Source organism: Schistocerca nitens, unplaced genomic scaffold (genome assembly GCF_023898315.1).
Source record: "Schistocerca nitens isolate TAMUIC-IGC-003100 unplaced genomic scaffold, iqSchNite1.1 HiC_scaffold_351, whole genome shotgun sequence".
Lineage (NCBI taxonomy): Eukaryota > Metazoa > Arthropoda > Insecta > Orthoptera > Acrididae > Schistocerca > Schistocerca nitens.
Window position 1 is genome coordinate 309,296 of NW_026045885.1, and position 23,512 is coordinate 332,807.

The following is a 23,512-nucleotide window of genomic DNA, read 5'->3' on the forward strand; positions in this document are numbered from 1 at the left end:
TTCCAAGTACTGAAAATTGCGTTTGCGTTGCCATAACGCATGACGCCGCATTCCATCGAACTGACGTGCCCGCCATCATCGCTCTTGCCTCCTCCTTAACAGTATCAGGCGCAGTATATCCATGTCCATAATTCTCAGCTGAAATGCATAAAAATTTTTACAGTTTCTCTGACCGCATGTTTCCATGCATGCATAATAACGATAGCGTACTTGACTGTATTCTGCAGATTGTAAATGCAGCATTATATCATGTTATTTTCTGAAACGTAAAATTCAAAACACAATGCCAGGTTGAATGAGTTAGGAATAGTGTGTAGTACCACATTGTACTAATACATATATAAAAACACCCGAAAAACTGATTCTGAGAGTTTCAAAGAATAGGAAGGTAAACAGAATGTGGTTATAACACGCTCCTAGATATCCAAATGATTAAGCAACCCACTTCCCTATATGATGCGTCAACTGTTTGGGTCTTAAAAACAAAATTGAAAAAAAAAACCGCATTTTCGAGAGTTCCTGCAGTTCGTTGAACTTTATAACATGCATCTCATGAATGAAAATGTTTCGTATATTGTGCTACAGTCTGACAATATTACGGCAGAGATCTTTCATCTCCGTCTACAGTGGTTGAGGATTCGATCGCAGATAAATACTTGTTACAAGCAAGATTATGAAGATGACTGCTTCTAGTTACTTTCCCAGTAATTTAAATTGTGCTCTTAGATTTCTGTCTAACCGCATACTCGGAAGTCGCTACATATTCGGAAAAAATGGTGAATTATTTCTGACAAGAAAAAATATGAAGGTCACTGTCGGCTGCTTCACTCACAGCAATTTCATCTCCAACAATTTCATATTTCGTATTTTAAACACACAGAAATCACGAAATCATTACTGAAGAAGTGCGCTCTTACATGTACGTAATAACGAATACTGCAGAAAAATCTTAACTTACACGAATGACAATGCCTCAGAACGTGTCGCATATATGAAGAGGAAAAAAAAAAACTTTTGCATCTCTTCACATATTTGCTTTCTATTGTTACTTGAAAGTTGTAAACACGTTTCGATAATTACTAACTAACCCAATTGTGGGGAAATGTACACAAAGGCACTAGTGACGTCAGTTCACACTCATGTAATATACGTAAGCAGAGCCGATGTCTTGATATTTAATGTTCTTTAAACTTTTATTTGCATAAAGATAACACGTATTTTGAGAAAATATTGACCGAAAAGTTTTGTTTTTTTGGCTGTAATCATTCTCAGTAACAACCTAACCTAACCATATTTCTAACAAAGGAAAATAGTCAATTATGAACTCACTTTCCAACCGGATGCGTCCTCTGGTGATTCTTTAGTAACACAATCACTAAATCCAAAGCTAAAACCGCTAAATATGTTTAAAATAACAAATTATAGGTGTACATAAACCACAGCTCACTGATCGACAGTGCCAGACCGAAATCCAAAACCTCTCGGTACAATTGTCTTAAAATCGGTGGGAGGACCGTCTGGTAACAAGTCTCAGAAGCTTACTGAATAGGATATTTCGATAAAGAACCGAAAATGACGTCACTACCGAGACTAACCTACTACACCGATCGGCATGAACGATACAGAATAGGGTCGTGAGGATGACATGGCGGCCGGTCGGTACCGTTGGACCTGTTTGGGCGGAGTTTAAGTTTTACTGTAGTAGCATTCGCTGAGCATCCCGTCGCTCGGCACTGATGTCACAGAATCACCATGTACACCGGCCGATGGTCGCGGTCACGATGTTCAACACACCACTGCAGTCTAACGCGTTGCTGGGACGACTGGAACCAGCGCTCTGGCCCCGTTGGACAGTTATAAGGAAGATGGGCGTTAAGCGTTTTAAAAGACATTTTGCCGTTCGCGTCAAGTGATTGAAGTAAGCATCAACGTCATATGAGACCTGCTACTTCTGAAACCGACTAGAAAGTCTTCATCTCTTCATCAGCACAGTCGATACTTATGAAAGCCCTGTATGTGCCTAATGCAGTCATGCGGTAATTAAAGTCAGCCAAAGTTTAAACGCTTCACTTACGTGACTTAAGAAAAAAATGGTTCAAATGGCTCTGAGCACTATGGGACTCAACTGCTGCGGTCATAAGTCCCCTAGAACTTAGAACTACTTAAACCTGCCGGCCGAAGTGGCCGTGCGGTTAAAGGCGCTGCAGTCTGGAACCGCAAGACCGCTACGGTCGCAGGTTCGAATCCTGCCTCGGGCATGGATGTTTGTAATGTCCTTAGGTTAGTTAGGTTTAACTAGTTCTAAGTTCTAGGGGACTAATGACCTCAGCAGTTGAGTCCCATAGTGCTCAGAGCCATTTGCACCTACTTAAACCTAACTAACCTAAGGACATCACACACATCCATGCCCGAGGCAGGATTCGAACCTGTGACCGTAACGGTCGTACGGTTCCAGACTGTAGCGCCTTTAACCGCTCGTCCACGTGACTTAAGACTACTTTCTTTCGGTTGAAAACTAGCGATCTGTTCAATCTCGACTTACGTTTTTATGCTTCGGCAGCGCCACAAGATTAATGGACAACACGAAGAGCACCGAGATCCGGCAGTCTGTTAGAAATGTGAGAAAGCTCCAACAGCCTATGGTTATAAAACGGTCTAAGGTATTCTTCACAGTGACAGTGAATAGTCTTTCATGTAGTGATCGTTATAGTCTTTCATGAAAACATCAATGAACTAGTACCCCGTCCCCCCAATTTAGAAAATGCAGGGTGGGGCAAATAAAAGTGGCCAGGATGCGATTGGACATCATTTGTGGCAGCATTAACGGAGAAGGAAAAGACCTACAGTTATCTGCAACAGGATGGAGCAACTGCCCATACAACCGGCCGAACCTTGTAGCACTTTGCTAACTGTGTCAGGCGTGAAGACTGTGTCAAAGGTCAGTCGGGTGGCCACACAGGTCATGTCAGCGTGCGACTACTTTCTGCCGGGAGCCCCCAAGTCTAAGTTGTATCCGAACAACCCTCATGGTCCTGCAGCAGGACATTTCGGATGAGACTGCAGCAATGCCAGCAGTCCAGCGTCCATCCGCCTTCGGCAATTTTCTGACCAGCTCCCAAGAGCGTCAGGTGGTCACTTTCAACATCTCCTACAGTCAGGTTAGTACTTTCTTTCGTGTTTCTTTGTATCCTGGAATTCTGTCCTCTGGGCGACTTTGACCCACAGTGCGCAACAATTAGCTGCCTTTCTTGAAAGTGAACTACGCCTTACGAATGCAGTGAGGAAGAATAGTCGCATGCGCTGGTGATCTCTCTCGGAAGAGCGTCAGAGTCGAAAGCGTTAAACATTTCTGTAGCCATTTAAAATTGAAGCTTTGTTTCAGTAGATCTTTTACTGGAAATTATTTGTAGCACGTTCTCTTCAGCTACTTATTAATTTGTGTAGACTGTAACTGACAATATAGAATTTCCACGCCAAATGATGATGACAGCCAATCACTAGCCTGTGTACTTACGTGTGATTTGTCTTTTTGCAGAGTGTACCGTGGGGCTTCCGCAAGACGCTCAACTGGCTGGTGCAGCAGTACCCAGGCTACCCCATCTTCGTCATGGAGAACGGCTGGTCCGACACGGGAGAGCTGGACGACCAGGGGCGAATAGACTACTACGGTGTACGTGTCTCAAGCTGACGCGCATTTCGACGTACACGCGAAACCACTTGCCTCTAGTTTCATGGCGACATAACGACGTGGCGTCGATCTTCGGCGACACACGCCCTACTTTTTGCGAGAGTGTTGTTAATTTTTCATGTTATTCCTCTCCTCACTCATCGTGACCAGTGCAATAATTTACGTATTGCACGGTTATCAGCAATTCATACAAAAAATACTCAGTTCATTGAGATCGTGGCATTTGATACATTAACACCTTATCTCGCTTCATTTCGAACATGACTGAGATAGGAGCTTCACTTCGTTGTAATATCATGCGAGATATTGATCACTTTCAGCCTGTTAGAAGGGCATGGCTTACAGGAACTTGGCCAGCGCTCTCTGATAGTTTACAGAATTCATAATTCGAGAAACTAATACTGAGAGAGATAGGAGCTTCACTTCGTTCTAATAGTAAACTCATCATGCGAGATATTGATCACTTTCAGCCTGTTAGAACGGCATGGCTTACAGGAACTTGGCCAGCGCTCTCTGATAGTTTACAGAATTCATAATTCGAGAAACTAATACTGAGAGGTGAATGATAACTCACTGAAGAAACCGTCATTCTCGGTTCGTCACATAAAAAAATGCGGTACGTGTGTAAGGTTCACACGCATTACCTTGTTACAGGCGCCACAACGACACGTTTCACATCACTGGAATGACCAGTGAATCTTCGTCACTTTTGTCGCCCACCGTGACAGAAGCGACCGACAGCTGCGGAACGCTACTTACAGCAATGGACCCTTGTGGGTCAAAATTACGGGAGGTTCTTCTCCTCAGCTCATAGTACGAGGCTTAATGTCGTATAAAACCTCTACGTACAGCACAGAAAGCAGATGTCACAGCGCAGTGTAGATCTGATGTACATGGAGGTGGATGGCTTATCAGCAACGGGGCCAAAAGACGTCATATGTAGTCCTTTGCAGGTGGTAAAAGCTGCAGGTGGATGAGTTCAATGCAGTGGTTTCTGAGTTGCACGGCAATCTAATACTACCACAAATTCTTTTTGGAACTGGAAGGTGACTGTAATACCTCAACCGTACTCCAGGCCTCTTTTGAGAGTGGAGACGGTGATACCTTTCACATTGTATACTGAATAATCTTGCAAAACCATGTCTCTTTCCATTGATACGTGTTCTCGCATGGAGGGAGGCTTTTTTGGAGAAAATTAACACCCCGTGTGTTGTTGCGTGTTTCATCGATTTCCTATTCGCCGTTCCTGAATCTCTTGTTGTTGAGAACAGAAAAATCGCTGAGCTTTATGGCTATCTCTTGCGGTACTGCAAGTCGCCTTCTCTGCAAAATGCTTCTCCTAGCTTGTTCAGCTGCTGCATTCGCTGGCGATGTGATCACTTTCGACAAAATGGTGCAACTTTCGGCGGCATGGACCACAGTGGCTGCATGATGATATCATCAGCAGGCACTTTTGTCTATGTTCCTCGACGTATTTGTCCATAACTCGTAAAAACTACTATCAAAATACTCCATTCAATGGCCGCTAAAGAGCATTTTTTAAATTAGATAATGGTTTGCATTATCATTTTTTCGGAGTTACGTAATTTTTCAGAATATCAGTTGGTAACGGCGATGATCCTACGAATTGTGTGTAGATTGAAACCTGCAGATACGTATTCGTCGTGGGTCTCGCTGAAGTACAGTTATGTCACGACGAGTGTATCCTCCTTGCAACCAGCAAGTACAGAAATAGTCACTTTTGAAGGCAAGCTCCATGAAGGAAGCAGTGGCGGGTGACTCGAGAGTAGCCGGTTCGATTCTTTCTTGTGGAAACAAATTTAATCCTCAGTTGTTGGTAGGAAGGGAGTTGAGAGATGGTGCCGTTCAGCAATCTATGAGCCGGTGTCGCCCCAAATCTCTCTGCAGAGTCCCGAATAATGAGGAGTACAAGCGATCGCCTAGCCGGACGGAGATGATAAGCTCAGTTTTTGCTGTTTGATAGGAGAAGGTAGGTGCACGTCACCAGATTTTACCGTCAGTTTTTCTTGCAGATCTCTAACCATCCACACGAGAAAGATGCACAATCGATTTACTAGGCCGAAGAAAAACGGGGGACACCATATTCATATTTCCATGAAAATAGGTAGAGATTCCACTTACATTCCTCAGGGCGTTTCTCAATTCATGTTACACACTTCTAGAGGTTGTAGAGGGGACTTAGTACATCAAGTTTCACATAGGAACCCAAGTCCAGAAACGTGATCCAGCGACGCTACAGAGCGCAGAACTTAGAGACGCCGGCGCCTGTAAATATATATATACAGGGTGTTACAAAAAGGTACGGCCAAACTTTCAGGAAACATTCCTCACACACAAATAAAGAAAAGATGTTATGTGGACATGTGTCCGGAAACGCTTGATTTCCATGTTAGAGCTCATTTTAGTTTCGTCCACCTACGCTCAATGGAGCACGTTATCATGATTTCATACGGGATACTCTACCTGTGCTGCTAGAACATGTACCTTTACAAGCACGACACAACGTGTGGTTCATGCATGATGGAGCTCCTACACATTTCAGTCGAAGTGTTCGTACGCTTCTCAACAACAGATTCGGTGACCAATGGATTGGTAGAGGCGGACCAATTCCATGGCCTCCACGCTCTCCTGACCTCAACCCTCTTGACTTTCATTTATGGGGGCATTTGAAAGCTCTTGTCTACGCATCCCCGGTACCAAATGTAGAGACTCTTCGTGCTCGTATTGTGGACGGCTGTGATACAATACGCCATTCTCCAGGGCTGCAACAGCGCATCAGGGATTCCATGCGACGGAGGGTGGATGCATGTATCCTCGCTAACGGAGGACATTTTGAACATTTCCTGTAACAAAGTGTTTGAAGTCACGCTGGTACGTTCTGTTGCTGTGTGTTTCCATTCCATGATTAATGTGATTTGAAGAGAAGTAATAAAATGAGCTCTAACATGGAAAGTAAGCGTTTCCGGACACATGTCCACATAACACATTTTCTTTCTTTGTGTGTGTGTGTGTGTGTGTGTGTGTGTGTGTGTGAGGAATGTTTCCTGTAAGTTTGGCCGTACCTTTTTGTAACACCCTGTATAAGGGTTATTCCGTGATGACGCTACAAACTCTCAAGGATAAATATATCAATTTAAGGTGAGAGTCCTTGGTTCGGAAACAAATGAGGTGAAAGTGACAAGCGGAAATCATTGTGGTACCTCATACAGTGGAATACATGTACCGGTATTGTTGTTGCTAAGAATGTAAGGTAGGCAAATTTCAGAAGAAGAAACGTCTGGTAACATGGACCCTAAAATGCCTACCTGAGGTGCTATGAGCCCTTGTTCAATGGAGGAGACGTGTTTCACACTAGCGCAGATGAACAAGTCGTCATAGCTCCTCCTGTATGCATTTTAGTGCCCATGTCTACTAGACGTTTTTCCTTGTCTTGGTCCGTGATACCACTTCTAAAAGTATCCGGCCCCGGTAGCTGAGTGGTCAGCGCGACAGAATGTCATTCCTAAGGGCCCGAGTTCGATTCCCGGCTGGGTTGGAGATTTTCTCCGCTCAGGGAGTGGGTGTTGTGTCGTCCTAATCATCGTCATTTATAACCCATCGACGCGCAAGTCGCCTAAGTGGTGTCAAATCGAAAGACTTGCACCCGGCGAACGGTCCAACCGTCGGGAGGCCCTAGTCACACCTCTAAAAGCTGTCTACCCTACATTCTCAGCAACTACAGTACCCGTACATGTATTCCACTGTTGGAGGTATCACAATGATTTTCACTTGCAACTTTCCGAACCAGGGACTCTTACTTCTAAGTGATGAATTTATCCGTCTCCATCGTCCTTCAAAGATTATGAGGTCATCACGGAATTGCCCTGTCTATAAACTCATCAACCAGATCATTATGACCACCTACCTAATAGCCGCTACGTCCATCTTTGCCACAGGTAACAGCGGCGACACGTCGTGGCATGGAAGGGGTGAGGCCCTGGTAGCTCGCTGGAGGAGCTCGCACCACAAGTGCACACTCAAGTCACATAATTCCCGTGAATTCCGGGGAGGAAGTCGATCAGCTCTTCAAATGGTTCAAATGCCTCTGAGCACTATGGGACTTAGCTTCTGAGGTCATCAGTCCCCTAGAACTACTTACACCTAACCTAAGGACATCACACACATCCATGCCCAAGGCAGGATTCGAACCTGTGGTCGTAGCGGTCGCGCGGTTCCAGACTGGAGCACCTAGAACCGCTCGGCCACACCGGCCGGCCGATCAGCTCTGACGCCACGTTCAATCACGTGCCAGGTGGGTTCGATCGGGTTCATAACTAGGGAGATGTGGAGCCAGCATATCAATTGGAACTCGCTATTTTGTTTTTCGAACCACTCCATCCCACTCTCGGCCTTCTGACATTATCTTCTTGAAAAATACCACTGCCGTCGGGAAACAACATCGTCATTAAGGGATATAAGTTGTCTGCAACCAGTGTACGATACTCCTAGGTCGTCATGATACCTTGTGAGCGCCACTGGACCCTGGATGCCCTCGTCAGTTTTCCCCAGAGCATAATGGAGCCCCCACCAACTTGTCTCCGTCCCGCTGTACAGATGTCAAGGAGATCGGGATTCACCAGACCACGCAATGCTTTGCCTGTGCGCCAACATCCAGTGCCGATGGTCACGTGCCCCTTTCTGTCGTAGTTGCCGACGTCATGGTGTTAACATTGGCACATGCACTGGTCGTCGTCTGCGAAGGCCCGTAGTTAGGAGTATTCGGCGCGCTGTATGTTCAGACAGACTTGTGCTCTGGCCAGTATTCAAGTTTGATGTTAGTTCCGCCGGAGTTCGCCGCCTGTCCTGTTTTACCAGTCTGCCGCCGGCCGTTGTGGCCGAGCGGTTCTAGGCGCTTCAGTCCGGAACCGCGCCGCTGCTACGGTCGCAGGTTCGAATCCTGCCACGGGCATGGATGTGTGTGATGTCCTTAGGTTACTTAGGTTTAAGTAGTTCTAAGTTCTAGGGAACTGATGACCTCAGATGTTAAGTCCCATAGTGCTCAGAGCCATTGCAACCAGGCTGGATGGCGTTTGTGAACATGGGTTCCCATTAAAACTTACTCTACTAACTGCCATCTACAGCCTTTAGAAGTGTGTAACATGAAATGTGAAATACACTGTACGTTAATTTTTTGTTATCTTACTAAGCGAAAACTGTATATTTTCGGCATGGTGGAGCTTTTTGATTCATTGCGTCGACACCAGTTTTACTGTCAGCATTTTTGTTTCGGCTTGATGTATGCAACTGCATCGGAAATTGTTCCATGCAGCGTTCTTTACACCCCAAACGAGTATTCAGAACGATCTGAACTCGAATTCTGAACTGCTCCAAACCCTGTTGTACTGTCGAAGCCAAACACTTGTTTCGATCGAATGAATATATGTTTATGTCTTTTACAAATACTCCAACATCAGGAAAGCACTATAAACCTGATGAGAGATCCAATCCTCATAAAGAGAGACGGTGAGCAACTTCCTTTCTTTTGAAGCTTCCTGGCAGATTAAAACAGTGTGCCGGACCGAGACTCATACTCGGCACCTTTGCCTTTCGCGGGCAAGTGCTCTACCGACTGCTACCCAAGCACGACTCACGCCCCGTCCTCACAGCTTTAATTCCGCCAGGCAAAGGTCCCGAGTTCGAGTCTCGGTCGGGCACACAGTTTTAATCTGCCAGGAAGTTTCATATCAGCGCACACTCCGCTGTAGAGTGAAAATTTCATTCATTTCTTTTCTTAAGGTGACTCAGAATAGTCCCATACTGTAGCGGCTGCTGACGTTGCATCTCAGAGAGACTTGCTGATAACTGCAAAAACAGTTTTCGTCTGTTACATTAAGGAAACCTCTCTTGCTGTAGCTTGTTCATCCACCAACTTTATGGTGGCTACTCCATCACTGATGATACGTGAATGGTAGTATATTGTGGATAATTATTCGCTGATAACGCATGTCCCAACTGCAGTAAACGCATCATAGTGCGTGACGGAATGAATTTCCGTCCTGCAGCGGAGTATGCGCTAATCTCAAACGTCAGGGCAGGCCAAAACTGTGTACCGGGGTGGAACTTGAACCTGAGACCTCTGGATTTGGCGCGCAATTGCTTCAGCGGCTCTGCTATCCAAGCACAATCCACAATACTCCCCCAAAGCTTCAGTTCGACCGTTACCTCTCTCTTTACTTCCAAATTTCACAGACGTTCTCCTGCATAACTCCAGAATCAACATTCCTGGAAGTAAGCAGATGAGGTACTGGCCTGGCCAAGCTGTGAGGATGGATGGCTTGGATAGCCCACTAAACATTTATAAGACACCAGAAAAATTTACGATTCTCTCCTCACACTTGATGACAAGAGCTTGGAATTTTAATTACACCAAATGTAGATTCTCTCGTACTTCCAAACTATACAGCAAACATTCGTTAGCCAAGCGGGGCAAATCACCTACATTTAACTGTTTTTCTTTTCGCCAGGCCTACTTGGCGGAGATGCTGAACGCTATGAATGAGGACGGCGTCCCTGTAATAGGCTACACTGCATGGAGTCTTCTGGATAACTTCGAGTGGGGCACCGGTTTCACGTAAGCTATCTTAGACTACTGATTGCAACTAACATTATGTTCAGCGTGATCCTCATCGGGGTTTATATAAGTTAATTAATTTCTAAGCATTAAGGAACATTGTTACCTAAATAACGCTAAAAGTTTACATAGTGGTGAGACGATTGTGCTGTTTTAGTAATTTTGAAACTGGTAAATTCACTAACATACAGAACAAACTATTTGATCAGAAAGACAAATTTTGTATAATGTACTGAAACTGTGTTTTTTTGTGTTTCAAGGACGAGATTTGGACTTCACTACGTGGATATCACTGATCCGGATCGGAAGAGGACTCCCAAGGCATCTAGTAGATTTTTAGAGGAGATATTCAGAACAAAAACTCTTCCTGCTAAATATATGATATAGATGGTGAAATAAAGCTATTGTTGGTATTAACCCATTCTGTTTTTTCACTATTATCATGAAACAAGGTTCCCTAAAATAGGAGCAAACCTTTCTCAAATGTTTGACTATCTATAATCGACACAAACGTTGAGCTACATCACCCTCCGCCAGCTTATCCAAAACCACTCAGTTTATACGCGCAGCTTTGGCGCCTGGAAGTATTACAACCTTACGAACTTCTAGTTCTTGTGTGTATCTCCTTGCGATTGACGATATGCGGTACTTTAGTCGTTCACTTATATTATGAAATGAAACACTTGCAACCATCGATTTGATGTTATTTTATCATACTGCAACCAGTTTCGGCGACTCATTACACCATCTTCAGGCCTTAACTGAAGCTGAGGCGTTGAACTTCAATCGCTTAAGCGCTCTCATCAGTGACAAACATCTATGAACTGGCTTCCGTACAACACTGTAAAACCGATGTTGTATCTGCGACCGTCAACGAACAATTCAAGTTGACCTGGTAGATGACGGCTACTGATACAACATCGCTTTTACAGTATTGTACGGAAGCCAGTTCATAGATGTTCGCCACTGATGGGATCGCTTAAACTATTGAAGTTCAACGCCTCAGCTTCAGTTAAGGGCTGAAGATGGTGTACGGAGTCACCGAACTGGCTGGAGTGTAATAAAATGACATCAAAACGGCGGCTGCAGCTGCCTCACTTTACTACATTACAAACTTCTCTTCGCGCAGGACAGGCTACCGCTGATCGCCCAAGGCATCAAGCGACAAACGCAAGGAAACAGTGGGTGCGTCATGCGCACAGGCAGAAAAATACACGATAACGCCCGTTTCCGGATGTATTAATAGTCCTCAATAACATCCGCCTCATTCAACCACCATTACCCTCTTTGGAAGGAAATGGGTCACCTGTGGTAGTAAAACGTAGCTGACGTTCGGATTAACTAATGTTCACGTGAATTTCAGTTACTCTGTATTATTTTAACTGAACTGCGATAAAAAGGAGTTCTCGCCATCTAAAGGTACCGCTTTATGTTTACCTGACACCTAACGAAGTCTGAACAATCCGTAACTTCACTGAAAATCGCACAGACTGCTTAACTCTCGCTAAGTAACTGGGAGCCTTGCCCGAGTTGCGATATTTGGATACAGAATAATACAATCTCGTGGATCGTGTATGGATTGTTTATTCCAAATATTACGAAATTTAGAAAGAAAGAATGAAATTACGGAAGAAGATAAAAACTATTCCGTGATATGTCAGATATAAAATATGGAAGATTTTTGAGTGGAATGATTTGCTACAAAAATTACCTACACAATTTTCACAAAGAGTGAATAGTGCTCTATGCTGTTTTGAGAGAAGGTAAGACGTAACTCAATAAACCAAAAAGAATTTATACTCAGGCGTATTAATAACCAGTCACTCAGTAATAATAATGGTAGGGGTATTTTCTGTGGACGCTTGCCGTTGCTATGAAAATTATGAAATAGGTATTTACAACCACTGACATTAAGTGCGTGGCAATAATGTTATTGCCTGTCTAGAGAGGGAATAGTACAAGCTCATCTCTTCGGAGAAGAGACGCAACTTGTAATACGCCACCCTATAGACACGACCACCCTAATAGAAATAACAAAACGATTAGACACTACACATGCGCAGTGGCAAGTAAGGGGAGAACGACGACGCACAGCAGCAATCAGCACCTTAGTTTCGCTCAGTTGTACTCAGAAAGCACAACACAAGAATCTGCTGTGTTAGCTCTATTGCGGAAATACGTCACTCGACTTTACAGGTAAGACTACGCATAAGATAACCAGCGGGTGTTAACATCTGTATTGGAAGTAGCGTCTGTCCAGTCAGAACGTGGACGCTTTAACTTGTATGTTGAAATTCTCACGATACAGGCCACGCTACGTACCACTACGAAAATGTTGTGGACTACAGAATTTCCACAGACACTATTTCCGGTTTGACGGGCTAGTGGTAGCAACTGGAATATGATGAGAATGAATTAATAATGCATCTGACAACAAAGTGCGTACGAATCACTACCACCGAAGAAAATCTCAGCATCAGTGGAAAATACTATACACTATAGTATACGTTGGACAGAAAATCAGAGACTCGATCCCACAACTCACTGCCACAAACTAAATCTTCCAGTCTATATCTCTATTACACAACAGTGAGCCTCGCTAAACAACGGCCTAACAACAATATTGAATCTTTTATTGAAAATAAATACCAGTCGCCGTTATGAATTATACCACATGTCTCTCCAATTGGAAACCACAATCGGACTGCGCAGAACCAGCAAACTGCATTGGGCTTGTCTGTACTTTTAAATAATATTTATTTTACGTCACACTTTCAGAGATATAATGTTTACACTCTTGTTAATCAGAGGTAACTTCCCCACATCGCAACCACGCTAAGATATCATTCCATAACTTGAATACCAAGGCAACAATTCATTTTAAAATGTCACACTCTCAGAAATAATGAAATTATGTTTCTTTCGAGAATCAATCATATTTCCATTTAAATAAAAATCTGGAAATATTTTCCCTCCATTTTAACTGAAAATATCAATATCTGTATCCCTCCTGTGAGTGGACATAACTATCAACATAATATCCTTCATCCCTCTAACGGCTGTCACCATTTCCCAAGTCAAATCCATACCTCCCTTTAAGACCAGACATGTCATTTTCTTCGCACATGTCGTAACAATGACCACAGTAACGTTACGCCCCAACACAAACTTTATAAGCATGCCGATCACAGCAAATCTATCACACATCCCCTATTAAATATAATACTTTGTCAATAACTGGACTCTGGTGGCACCAATGAATACATGAGCTTAAAACCTGCGAATATCCCGACACATAGTCCCCGCTCCACGCCTGATCAGCAAGATGCTCCGCCCAACCGGAGCAAAACGATACACATCGTCGCAGATATGTTACTCCCAGAACGAGAACTAGAAAATGAACAATTTCCAACGTATAATGCAAAGACTTTAAGTTTCAGGTATTAATGTAAACGTTTACAGACACGACTACGATTGTAACTGTATGTTATTGATGAAGTAGAAGTGTCTATAACTTAAAATGGATTTCCGGTACCTAATGGTACTTACAACAAGCGGAACAAAAAATCACGAATGATTTAAAATAATAAATGAAAGCGAAATACAAACGTGCTGTCTGTTAATTATAATGTGAGCCAATTATCTTCAAATTAATCGCTTAATATAACGTGATCTTTCGGGAAAACTACACTTCGCAAATAATGTGCTTGGAAATGTTACGTATGTCGGTAATAAAAGCTTACGATGTCGCAGATGGCAACAGAGTTTATTTCTTTTATTCATCCAAACAAATCTTTCCAGATTATAAGACACAGAACAAACACAAACCAAAACAGCACAGTAAAAATACTGTATTATGTCAGTAGAGACATAAATATAAGCTTTATCCACCAAACAGCTTGCACTATTTGCATTAGCTTCACTATCTTGTTTCTAGTCTCTGTATCTCAAACATCCAAAATATTCTACTACGGAATAGAAGCAATATTCTAATAAGAATAGACAGGCCTACTTGTTTACAATGTCCTCACTTGACTCAATATTTTTATGTTTATAAAAAGTAGCTTGACTCATTAGACCTAAAGAAATGAAGAATATAAAAATCATACTGATAACAAAAACGTTATAAAGACAGTCGTATTTTCCATACATGACACGTGAGGTATTTCATTAATATAGTATTTGCGTCTGTATGTAAAGTTAGAAATGGTTCAAATGGCTCTGAGCACTATGGGACTTAACTTCTAAGGTCATCAGTCCCCTAGAACTTAGAACTACTTAAACCTAACTAACCTAAGGACATCACACACATCCATGCCCAAGGCAGGATTCGAACCTGCGACCGTATCGGCCGCGCGGTTCCAGACTGTAGCGCCTTTAACCGCTTGGCCACCACGGCCGGCTGTGTAAAGTTAGAAGTAGGTATATTGCAACCTATGAATTATTGTTATAATTACCAAATACTTCAATGGTACGACTAATTCACTTCAAAATTACGTACTATTTATTGATCTACTTTCAGTTTATCTGTAGTGACTTAAATGTTGTGTGGGTGCAGGAGTGCCTTAAGAAGTAGGAGCTCTTATTTTGTATACTTGCTGTAGTGTCCGTTCTTGTTACGAAAATGAATATTTAGCGTTTTCAGTAATACTTTTTCTTAAAAGCAATTCGTTTAATAGAAATCCCAATACTCGCCACGTAGGCCGAAATTTTGTGTTACATAAACATTAAAATATCTGCTTAAGTTTTCTTAATAATTTAAATTTCGTTAAAACAAGGCAGTACTTAGTTCCAGTAGTGTCTATTCTGTCTGTTCTTACCAGAAAAGAGTGATTAAACGTTTTAATTCATTTTTATCAACACAGTTCGTATTTGTTACTGGTTAGACAGACGTGATGTAGGCATACAATTTCTGAGTTGCTAACGTTTAAAAACATATCTAAACATTCTTTATAATGTGATTCTCCAAAACCAAAGCAATTAGTAATTAATTCTTCCGCCGCTGTACCTCTAAAACAGAACGTAAACAGTGGCAACAACACAAAACAATTTATCATCGTGTATGTGTGTGTACTTACAGCCAATCTCACGTCCTTGACAAATTTGAACTTAATTCTTCTATGGAATTCAATCATGAGTGGGAGATACAGGAGCTGTTATAGCATAGTGAGTAGGGTGATTTGTTGCCAGTCTTGTAGAAAATATTCTCACTGAAGGGGCGGGGGGATTGCTGTGGGGAGAACACTGGGAAAACTCCTGGAAATGCAGAGTATGCAGTAGGAACATTTTGTCTGAAGAACAGAAAAGGAAGCAAGTAGGAATTGATCAGGATCAAGAGAGATAAAGGGGAGGACAGTGGTTAAGAACTGGCAGTGGGCAGGAAGAAAGAGAATGTGATCTGATAGTTTTATTATCAACGCAAAAAACAGGTATTTACTTCTGCCAGAGTTCAGTGGAGCAGAGCCTCGGGTAGGACTAGCAACAGGAAATGTACAATACATTTCAACCAATGTCAGGAAACCTAGGAGTATACAACGAGTTGGGAAGAAAACATGTGGTGCTGCTAGGTAGTAGTCATGGGCAAGATGTAGGCCTCATTTACAGAAAAATTAGGGTAGCACACAAGGTCACGAGTATATTCAAAGTAAATTCAGGGCTTTGTCAAATGATGGAGGACTTAAGGTCTTTAGTTACGGATTTCACAAAAGATGACCATGTGGTGATGGTGGGTAGGGGTCGGAAACAGTTTGGACAGGAATGGGGCATAAGACATAGGTGGTGACCTGGAGAAGACAGTTTCCCTGACACATGGCACAAATGCACACTTTGATGAGTTGTCCCAGTGCCATGATCAGCCACACCTATATGGAACTTTGAGGCAGACTAATGTGGGGTTACAGAAGGCAGTGATGGCAGCCAGGTTCACAAATGTTGCTGTCATGCCAGTCAATACCATCATGGTGTCTCACTAGACATGGCCTAGTCCTAAGCAGGAAGAGGAAGAGAAGATTGGTACAGTAGATTCACCATAGTATATGGGGTGTACCTTGGGCCAAGCATGATGAAATATTTGCTGTCATACACAGGAGAAACAGATCCTTTTTATAATAAATCCAGATAACAGATTTCCCCAACTAAAGAGTATTTGCAGCAGATAAAAAAATCTGATACAATAGTTTACAATATGGATATTTCCACATGTCATTAGAAAACAAGAACCCATCGGAAGAAGTATCATGGGACATTCCAGAGACTTAACAACTCTCCATCAAATCATACAATCAATAAAACATAAAATACAACAGTCTGAAGGTGAGATCCAGTCCTTGTACTGCACAGTAGTTTCTGTCACTGAGCACTGGTGTAAAGACACAGAAATCAAACACGTATTATTAGCTTTGTATGTAAGGACAGACCCTTACCGCAGGGCTACTTCGAAAGGGTTGAGGATTGTGAATTTATACAAGAAAAGAAATGTGGCTCAAATCGAGGTGTGTCCTTACTACAATAAGTGAAGACAAAGACTTTGAAATATCAGCTACTGAATTAACAGGGCTTGATACAACCAGAAAATTAATCATATTGTGTGTGTATGAAATTCCTAGTAGTAGTGTGGGAACTTATTTCAATAAATTAACAGAAGTTCTAAAAGCCTCAGACACTAAAGTAAACAAACCTCTCTGTGGAGACATAAACACAAATATGAAAACAAAACAAGTAGAACCCTCATCAATATTCTTCAGAGTTTTCGCATGTCCGTGTTGGTCAATGGTGTAATAAATATTACTGCAGTGACTCCATTGGTTATTGACACTGTGGCCACAAGCATGGACAGGGAAAAGTGTGATGTAGCTGAAAAATATCTTTGGCTGTCAGACCATTTCTGGCAAATAACAACAGTAAAATCTGGCATTGGAAAATCCCCGAAACTGCAAGTTTGTGAAAGACATCTATCAGAAATAAAAATAGAAGATATTTCAAAATAACAAGCAAACCAAAGTTGAGATGAATTATATGGAGAAACTGATGTAAATGTGAAAATCTCTAAATTCTCAATATTTTTAAACATTATCTAGGGATAATGGGAGAAGGGAGGGATCTTCTGAGAAGGTTTCCCCAACTCCCCCATTTTGGCTGAGCTGCTGTAGGTGGTGGTCATGTGTGCGTGAGATGTGCTTGCTTGTGTGAATGAATGATGTGTTTCTCTTTATCTGATGAAGGCTGTGGCCAAAAGCTTGTGTTTAAGTGTGTTTTAATTGTGTCTCTCTGCAACTTAACATATAAACTTTATGGTAAGCAGCAATGTGTCTTTTCCTACACTGTTGATATCCTTCCCTGGAGTTTCTGTTGTTTGAATTTTGACAATATTCTTTAATAACGGGCCTGTTTAATGGCATACTACTTATAGAAAAGGAAACAGTGAGGCATGCTTCTATGCTCCAAATAGTAGAAAGGGTAATATGTAGAGACCTCATGGACATGATTTTAAAATATGAAGCAGCTTATCAATGGATCATGGATGCAGTACAAGTCACTAGTAGGAACAATAAAGACCTGGAAAAACTGTTACATTTATTATGATTTAGCATTCCTACTTACCACAGTATGTAAACACAGGTAGTAATGTGTGCAGTGGTTAGGGCATTCATCATCAGCACCATGTGATGTTTTAAATTTCACTAGTTGGGTCTTATGTTAATGACCTGCAAGGGTAAGACATCTTACAGCAAATATGTTGATGCACACATGAAGCAGGCAGCATGTACCTCATTGGTGCACATTGACTACTTCAGATACATCTCAGATTTGAGAAGTGATTACCCTATTTTCCAAGCAGAGAAAGATTGTAATAAGTAAAAATAATGAAAGGAATCACATTCAGTGGACTCTTAGATTAATTGTAGGTCACCAAATCCCAGCATTTCTGGCCTATGCTGTTACAGTGGTGAAGACAGTGTGGGGATGTCAAACTGCTGGCTCTAACCCCCAATAATATTGCTGCCCTATATGGCAGCAAGAAGAACTGTCTCTTTGCCAGATCAAATCTCTAAAGAGAAGAGAACTGACCTTAGCAGTTAAGTCCCATAAGATTTCACAAACAGCATATACACAATGGATGTAGCATAGAATAAAAGTATTTGTAGCAAGTGCTGAGTGATTATTTATCATCATAATTACCAGCTCCTCACTGCCTGCAACATCAACAGAAACATATGCACGAGCCAACAAAAAACAATCAAAATCCTCCACCTTCAGGTGATTCTGTCATAAGGAAATAAGAGTAGTGGTCATGGCAACTGGAAGATTATGGAAGAAAATGTTTCAGTGTCAAACTCTAGTGGTAGGCTTGCTACCCAAAAGCCAAATGCTCCCCAACCCACACAACACCGATGCTTCCACATTCGCGTCTGTAAATCCTGCTTTTCCTACCCCACAGATCAGTTGCCCACTGTCAAAAAAAAAAAAAAAAAAAAAAAAAAAAAAGTCTGTGAAATATTATGGGACTTAACTGCTAAGGCCATCAGTCCCTAAGCTTACACACCACTTAACCTAAACTATCCTAAGGACAAACACACACACTCATGCCCGAGGGAGGACTCGAACCTCCACTGGGATCAGCCACACAGTCCATGACTACAGTGCCTTAGACCACTTGGCTAATCCTGTGCGGCCCCACTGTCACAATAGAAGGGTAGAAGATGCAAAGTAGATAAAATTACACCCATGTAATGGGTTACAGAATTCACATACAGGAAATGAAGCTCATAGTGCTGGAAAGACAATTGTGTCTCTGTTTGCAAGGAACATTTTTGAACCTATTGACACTCCTGTGATGGTAGACAATAGCCTCCACTGAAGAGAAGACAGTACCAACCACAGAGCAAAATGCGGGCTGGCTGTTTTTGTCAATGACATATATCAGCCTTTACAGCACCCTTAGTCACATCAGCGTAGGCAGTTGCTGTGATGGTACATGCCTATTTAATGTCATAGTGTCTTCCACCACATGATCCTTGACAGTGAGACCCTCTAAGAGGTTATTGCTCAGTTTTCACTGATAATTCTCCTGCAAACAGCGTAATACGAGGGGAGTGGCACCTGGTTGAGGGTTTGCGAAACTGAGGGTCTCGCACATACTGAAGATATCATTCTATGCTATGCAATGCATGCTACCTGCTTCAGCAGTGCTACACGGTCACCTGCTACCATAGATCTATTCTCACCCTGCTTGCTCATCTTGACAGAAACTGCACATTGGGACGTGGCTGTCAACCTTTGTATATGTGACTTCTTCCCCATCTGAACCCACGCACCAGATAAAGTAGACCTGACAGAGGGAGTGCCCAAAATGGCTAACTGGGTAGTAGCCAGCCAGTTGGCTGTCTTTAAGCATTATGAAAGCATTTCATTACTTACATGTTCCACCAAGCTACTCACACATTCATCCTCACGAACTTTGATTAGCAAAGAAACGTCTGCTGACTTGAAGGAAAATAATTAGAGATTAAGTAGAATTTTTGAGTTTCTTCAACAAGTCAACTTTTGCAAATATTTGTTACTAAATTTTGATTATTACTTGAAAATGATTAACAGAATTGTTTTTCTAAAGATGATTGATATTTCACATCAGTCTGGTGATTACTCAGTGACACTACTCTTGTTTGTGTCTGATTATCTCATTAAGTTTGTCTTAAAGACCTTCTGTCGTTTTTTTTCATGGGCGATTTTAGTGTGTTCAGAGGGTGGCTGCGGTTGGCCAAATATGCTCCACATTTACTAAGCAGCAAAATTATTCTGTTATATTTTTAATTATTTTCCCCTTCTTGACAAGAGTTTATATAATGACTCAATGTTGTTGTTTAAATTTTGTTTACCTGAACATTTTTTATTTTTAAATCCAAATCCCCCAACCACATATTGGGGTGGGTGAAAACTAACCATACATAAGTATTACATATTACTGTTTTATTTTGTATAATAGTATTATTGTACCATCTCTATTATACATACATACATAAATACTTGTTCCATAGATTATGAATACGATATTTCGTAATGATGTGGAACATGTCACTTTAACGTAAGTTCCCTTTATACATAATTATTTTTTATTGAGTATTATTTTGAAAACCCTCACTCTAAAGTTAAAATGTCTGATTCCATTTCTGACTTATATTACTACTCATAATATAGTTGTACATCAGATACAACACACACTGAAATCATAACACTGCATAACACTGTAAATCAGAATGTTATTTATATCAGTTCATAATATATTCAGCTGCAGTATACTTGCGAAAGTGTTATGCATCCTACATCTCATCTAACATCGTTTCACAACAAAATCCTACAAAGACAACTACCAACATACCTCAGATCATAATAAGATTAGGTAGACATAGAAATTCTGGAGGTAGTTAAAGTGATTATATAATTGAATTTGCTGTGAAATTGACATTTATCACAGTAATGCAAATTTCCTCCCATGAAAAGAATTCATCAGTCTCATTATAACACTATATCCAGTATATTTCATGACTCTTGACGTTTAATTTCTCAGTAGTTAGCTTACATCTCTTTCTTGAGATCATTCTTGGTATGAAGTTACTGATCACAACTGAAAATGTAGCTATTCTATTATCCTCTGAAAAGTTTTGTACATCACCACAAGACTTCAAATATTATCAATTATCTATAGTGTGAGACCTAATATTTTTATTTTAAAAGTGTTCTACACAGACGTACAAGTTTCATTAATTGCATCTTTATGCAGTCACCATCTTGGCTATTGGATGCATAACAAGAACCCCAGGGATTGTGTGTAAACACACAGAACATGGAAAAGATTCTTGCACGGTTGATATACCCTGGCGAGAAAAAAGGGACCAGACTCCATTCTGGCTCAATGTCCCGTGTTATTAAAATATCCTGACTAATTGTTCAATACATCATGTGTACTGTCATGATATTAGGTGTTACCAGTTCTCAACTCAAGCAAGCGTCAGTACTGGATTTCAAAAAAAAAACAGGAAACTGGTCAGAAATATTTTCCAAGGAACTGCAAGATAATGAGATTAATGGTGACTTAATTCCTTCATTTGTTTGTCACATCCCAGTTTTTCCACTATTAGACATGAACAATAACCTAGCTTCATGGGAAGTGATGTACCAATTAGAACCATTTGTGATGTATACACCGCAAAAATGAAATCTTTTACAGTGCAGTGGAGTGTACTGTTTTTGAAACATTAATGAAACATGAAATTTGTGAACCAGCCTGAATCTGAATCCAGATACCACACTGGTTTTTGTAGAGTAGCTCTCTTGCCAATTGAGCCAGTCATCAAACTTTGATAATCTACTACCTCTTTCCATATCTTTCCAAACAAACCAGTGGCTCTCTCCAAGACCTTCCAGGAAGACCTTTATTGACTGAAATGATAGAGAAGAATTCTTACTCTCAGCCTAGGGGCTGATTTTCTGTTAAATGTAGAAAGATATGGAGGGATGTGCTGGGGTAAAATTGTGAACCACCTATGAGATTTGCTTCAGAGGCTCAATTTGTTTATGCCTTCAGTTCATTCATCTTACATAACACATTTAGGATGACTACTTTCTTGACACTGCAGCACAGAGAATGGCATTTAATTATGTAGGACAGGCAATGCAATAATGAAAATGAAAATTCTTCAGTGATATAATTTTATTGAATCATTAACTTTCTCTAAATTACTAACACAACAGAATAAACCAAATGTGGGGAACAAGGGGCATTTAGCCTGGGACTCAATATCTGATGTTCCAAGAGGATACCATTATCTTTGGGAGTGTAGTAATGTCAACAGTTAATCATTAAAAAAATCTCAAAGGTCACAAATGAATTCCTTTCACTTTGCAAACTACATTCTCAATCATAGATGGTTAAATTCTCTCACTGGTCATACAAATGATGTAGCAAACTATATTTGATTATTCAGATAACTATATTTGAAAACACAATCTGTGTTACACTACATGCCACAATTTCAATTGTTTCTTGGGATAGTACACCACATTAACATTCAAAAGTTGTACAATTTAGAACATTATGAAATAATTCCATATATACAGTACCAACAGTACAATGAAATTACAACATGATACATACATTGTACGTTGTCCAAAATAAAAGTTTATTGAGTACTCTGACAATATACAACCAATCATTTAATTGCAGATACATTAGTACAAAAAGAAGTGTCATGAATAATAAAGTATTACAGAAACAGATTACAAGTAGACATACAAAAAACATAATTACATTAGGCACTTAAGGAGAAATACTGCTTGTACCATGATGACAGTGAACAATCAATCTTACAGTACTATAAATGACAGACATAAATCTTAAGAGTTGAAAGTACCTATTTGTCTTTACCTCCAGCAATTTTGATGTTGTTTTCAAACCTATAAAAACATGCTTGTGTAGGTCACAAATGCAGTAGTAGATACATGGAAAACTTCACGAATATCTATCACCAGTGTCCAATTGGGACATTCTTATGTTTATGCCAATCGTCATGCATTAGAACACAACTTCTGCAGTAATATGGGAAATACCTAACTATTTAAAAAAGCTAAAATTAATAACATTTCCAGCTGTGTTATATTACATCATAATGTTACAGAGGACACATACATTGTGTGAATTATTCTACAAGAAATCTTGCGCAATTATGATGTATCCATCATTTGTATTAAAATTGTCAGAAGGACAGACACAAATTCCCGTCTGTTCATCTCAGAGTAGCACTTACACCCATGTCTTCAAAAATGGTTGAAATGGCTCTGAGCATTATGGGACTTAATATCTGAGGTCATCAGTCCCCTAGAACTTAGAACTACTTAAACCTAACTAACCTAAGGACATCACACACATCCATGCCTGAGGCAGGATTCGAACCTGCGACCGTAGCAGCAGCGCGGCTCCGGACTGAAGCGCCTAGAACCATCCTGTTGATGACCCCATCCACCCTAAGAACTCGCTCCGCCCTCCCCCTACTGCTGAGGACATCATCCGTTTCACCACCATTGTGCTCCAAAACATCCACCCCTTCCAGCGCTCGCACACTCTTTCCCAAATCGCCCTCGCTGCCCGTTCCATCTTCCATCTTACCACCTATGCCACATACTCCCACAACCAGGCCCAC

The 23,512-nt window shown here is 41.2% G+C and overlaps 1 protein-coding gene across 1 annotated transcript in view; it reads left to right on the top strand.

The window, feature by feature from the left end:
• LOC126228021 (myrosinase 1-like) overlaps window positions 1-10,736 on the top strand; it is a 116,223-nt gene extending 105,487 nt beyond the window's left edge. The window contains exons 8-10 of the mRNA XM_049942266.1: window positions 3,536-3,670; window positions 10,213-10,319; window positions 10,580-10,736. Of these exons, the coding sequence (XP_049798223.1) occupies window positions 3,536-3,670; window positions 10,213-10,319; window positions 10,580-10,706 (369 nt within the window). The 3' untranslated portion in view covers window positions 10,707-10,736. The remainder of the gene's footprint in view (window positions 1-3,535; window positions 3,671-10,212; window positions 10,320-10,579) is intronic.
• The last annotated feature ends 12,776 nt before the right edge of the window (window positions 10,737-23,512 follow it).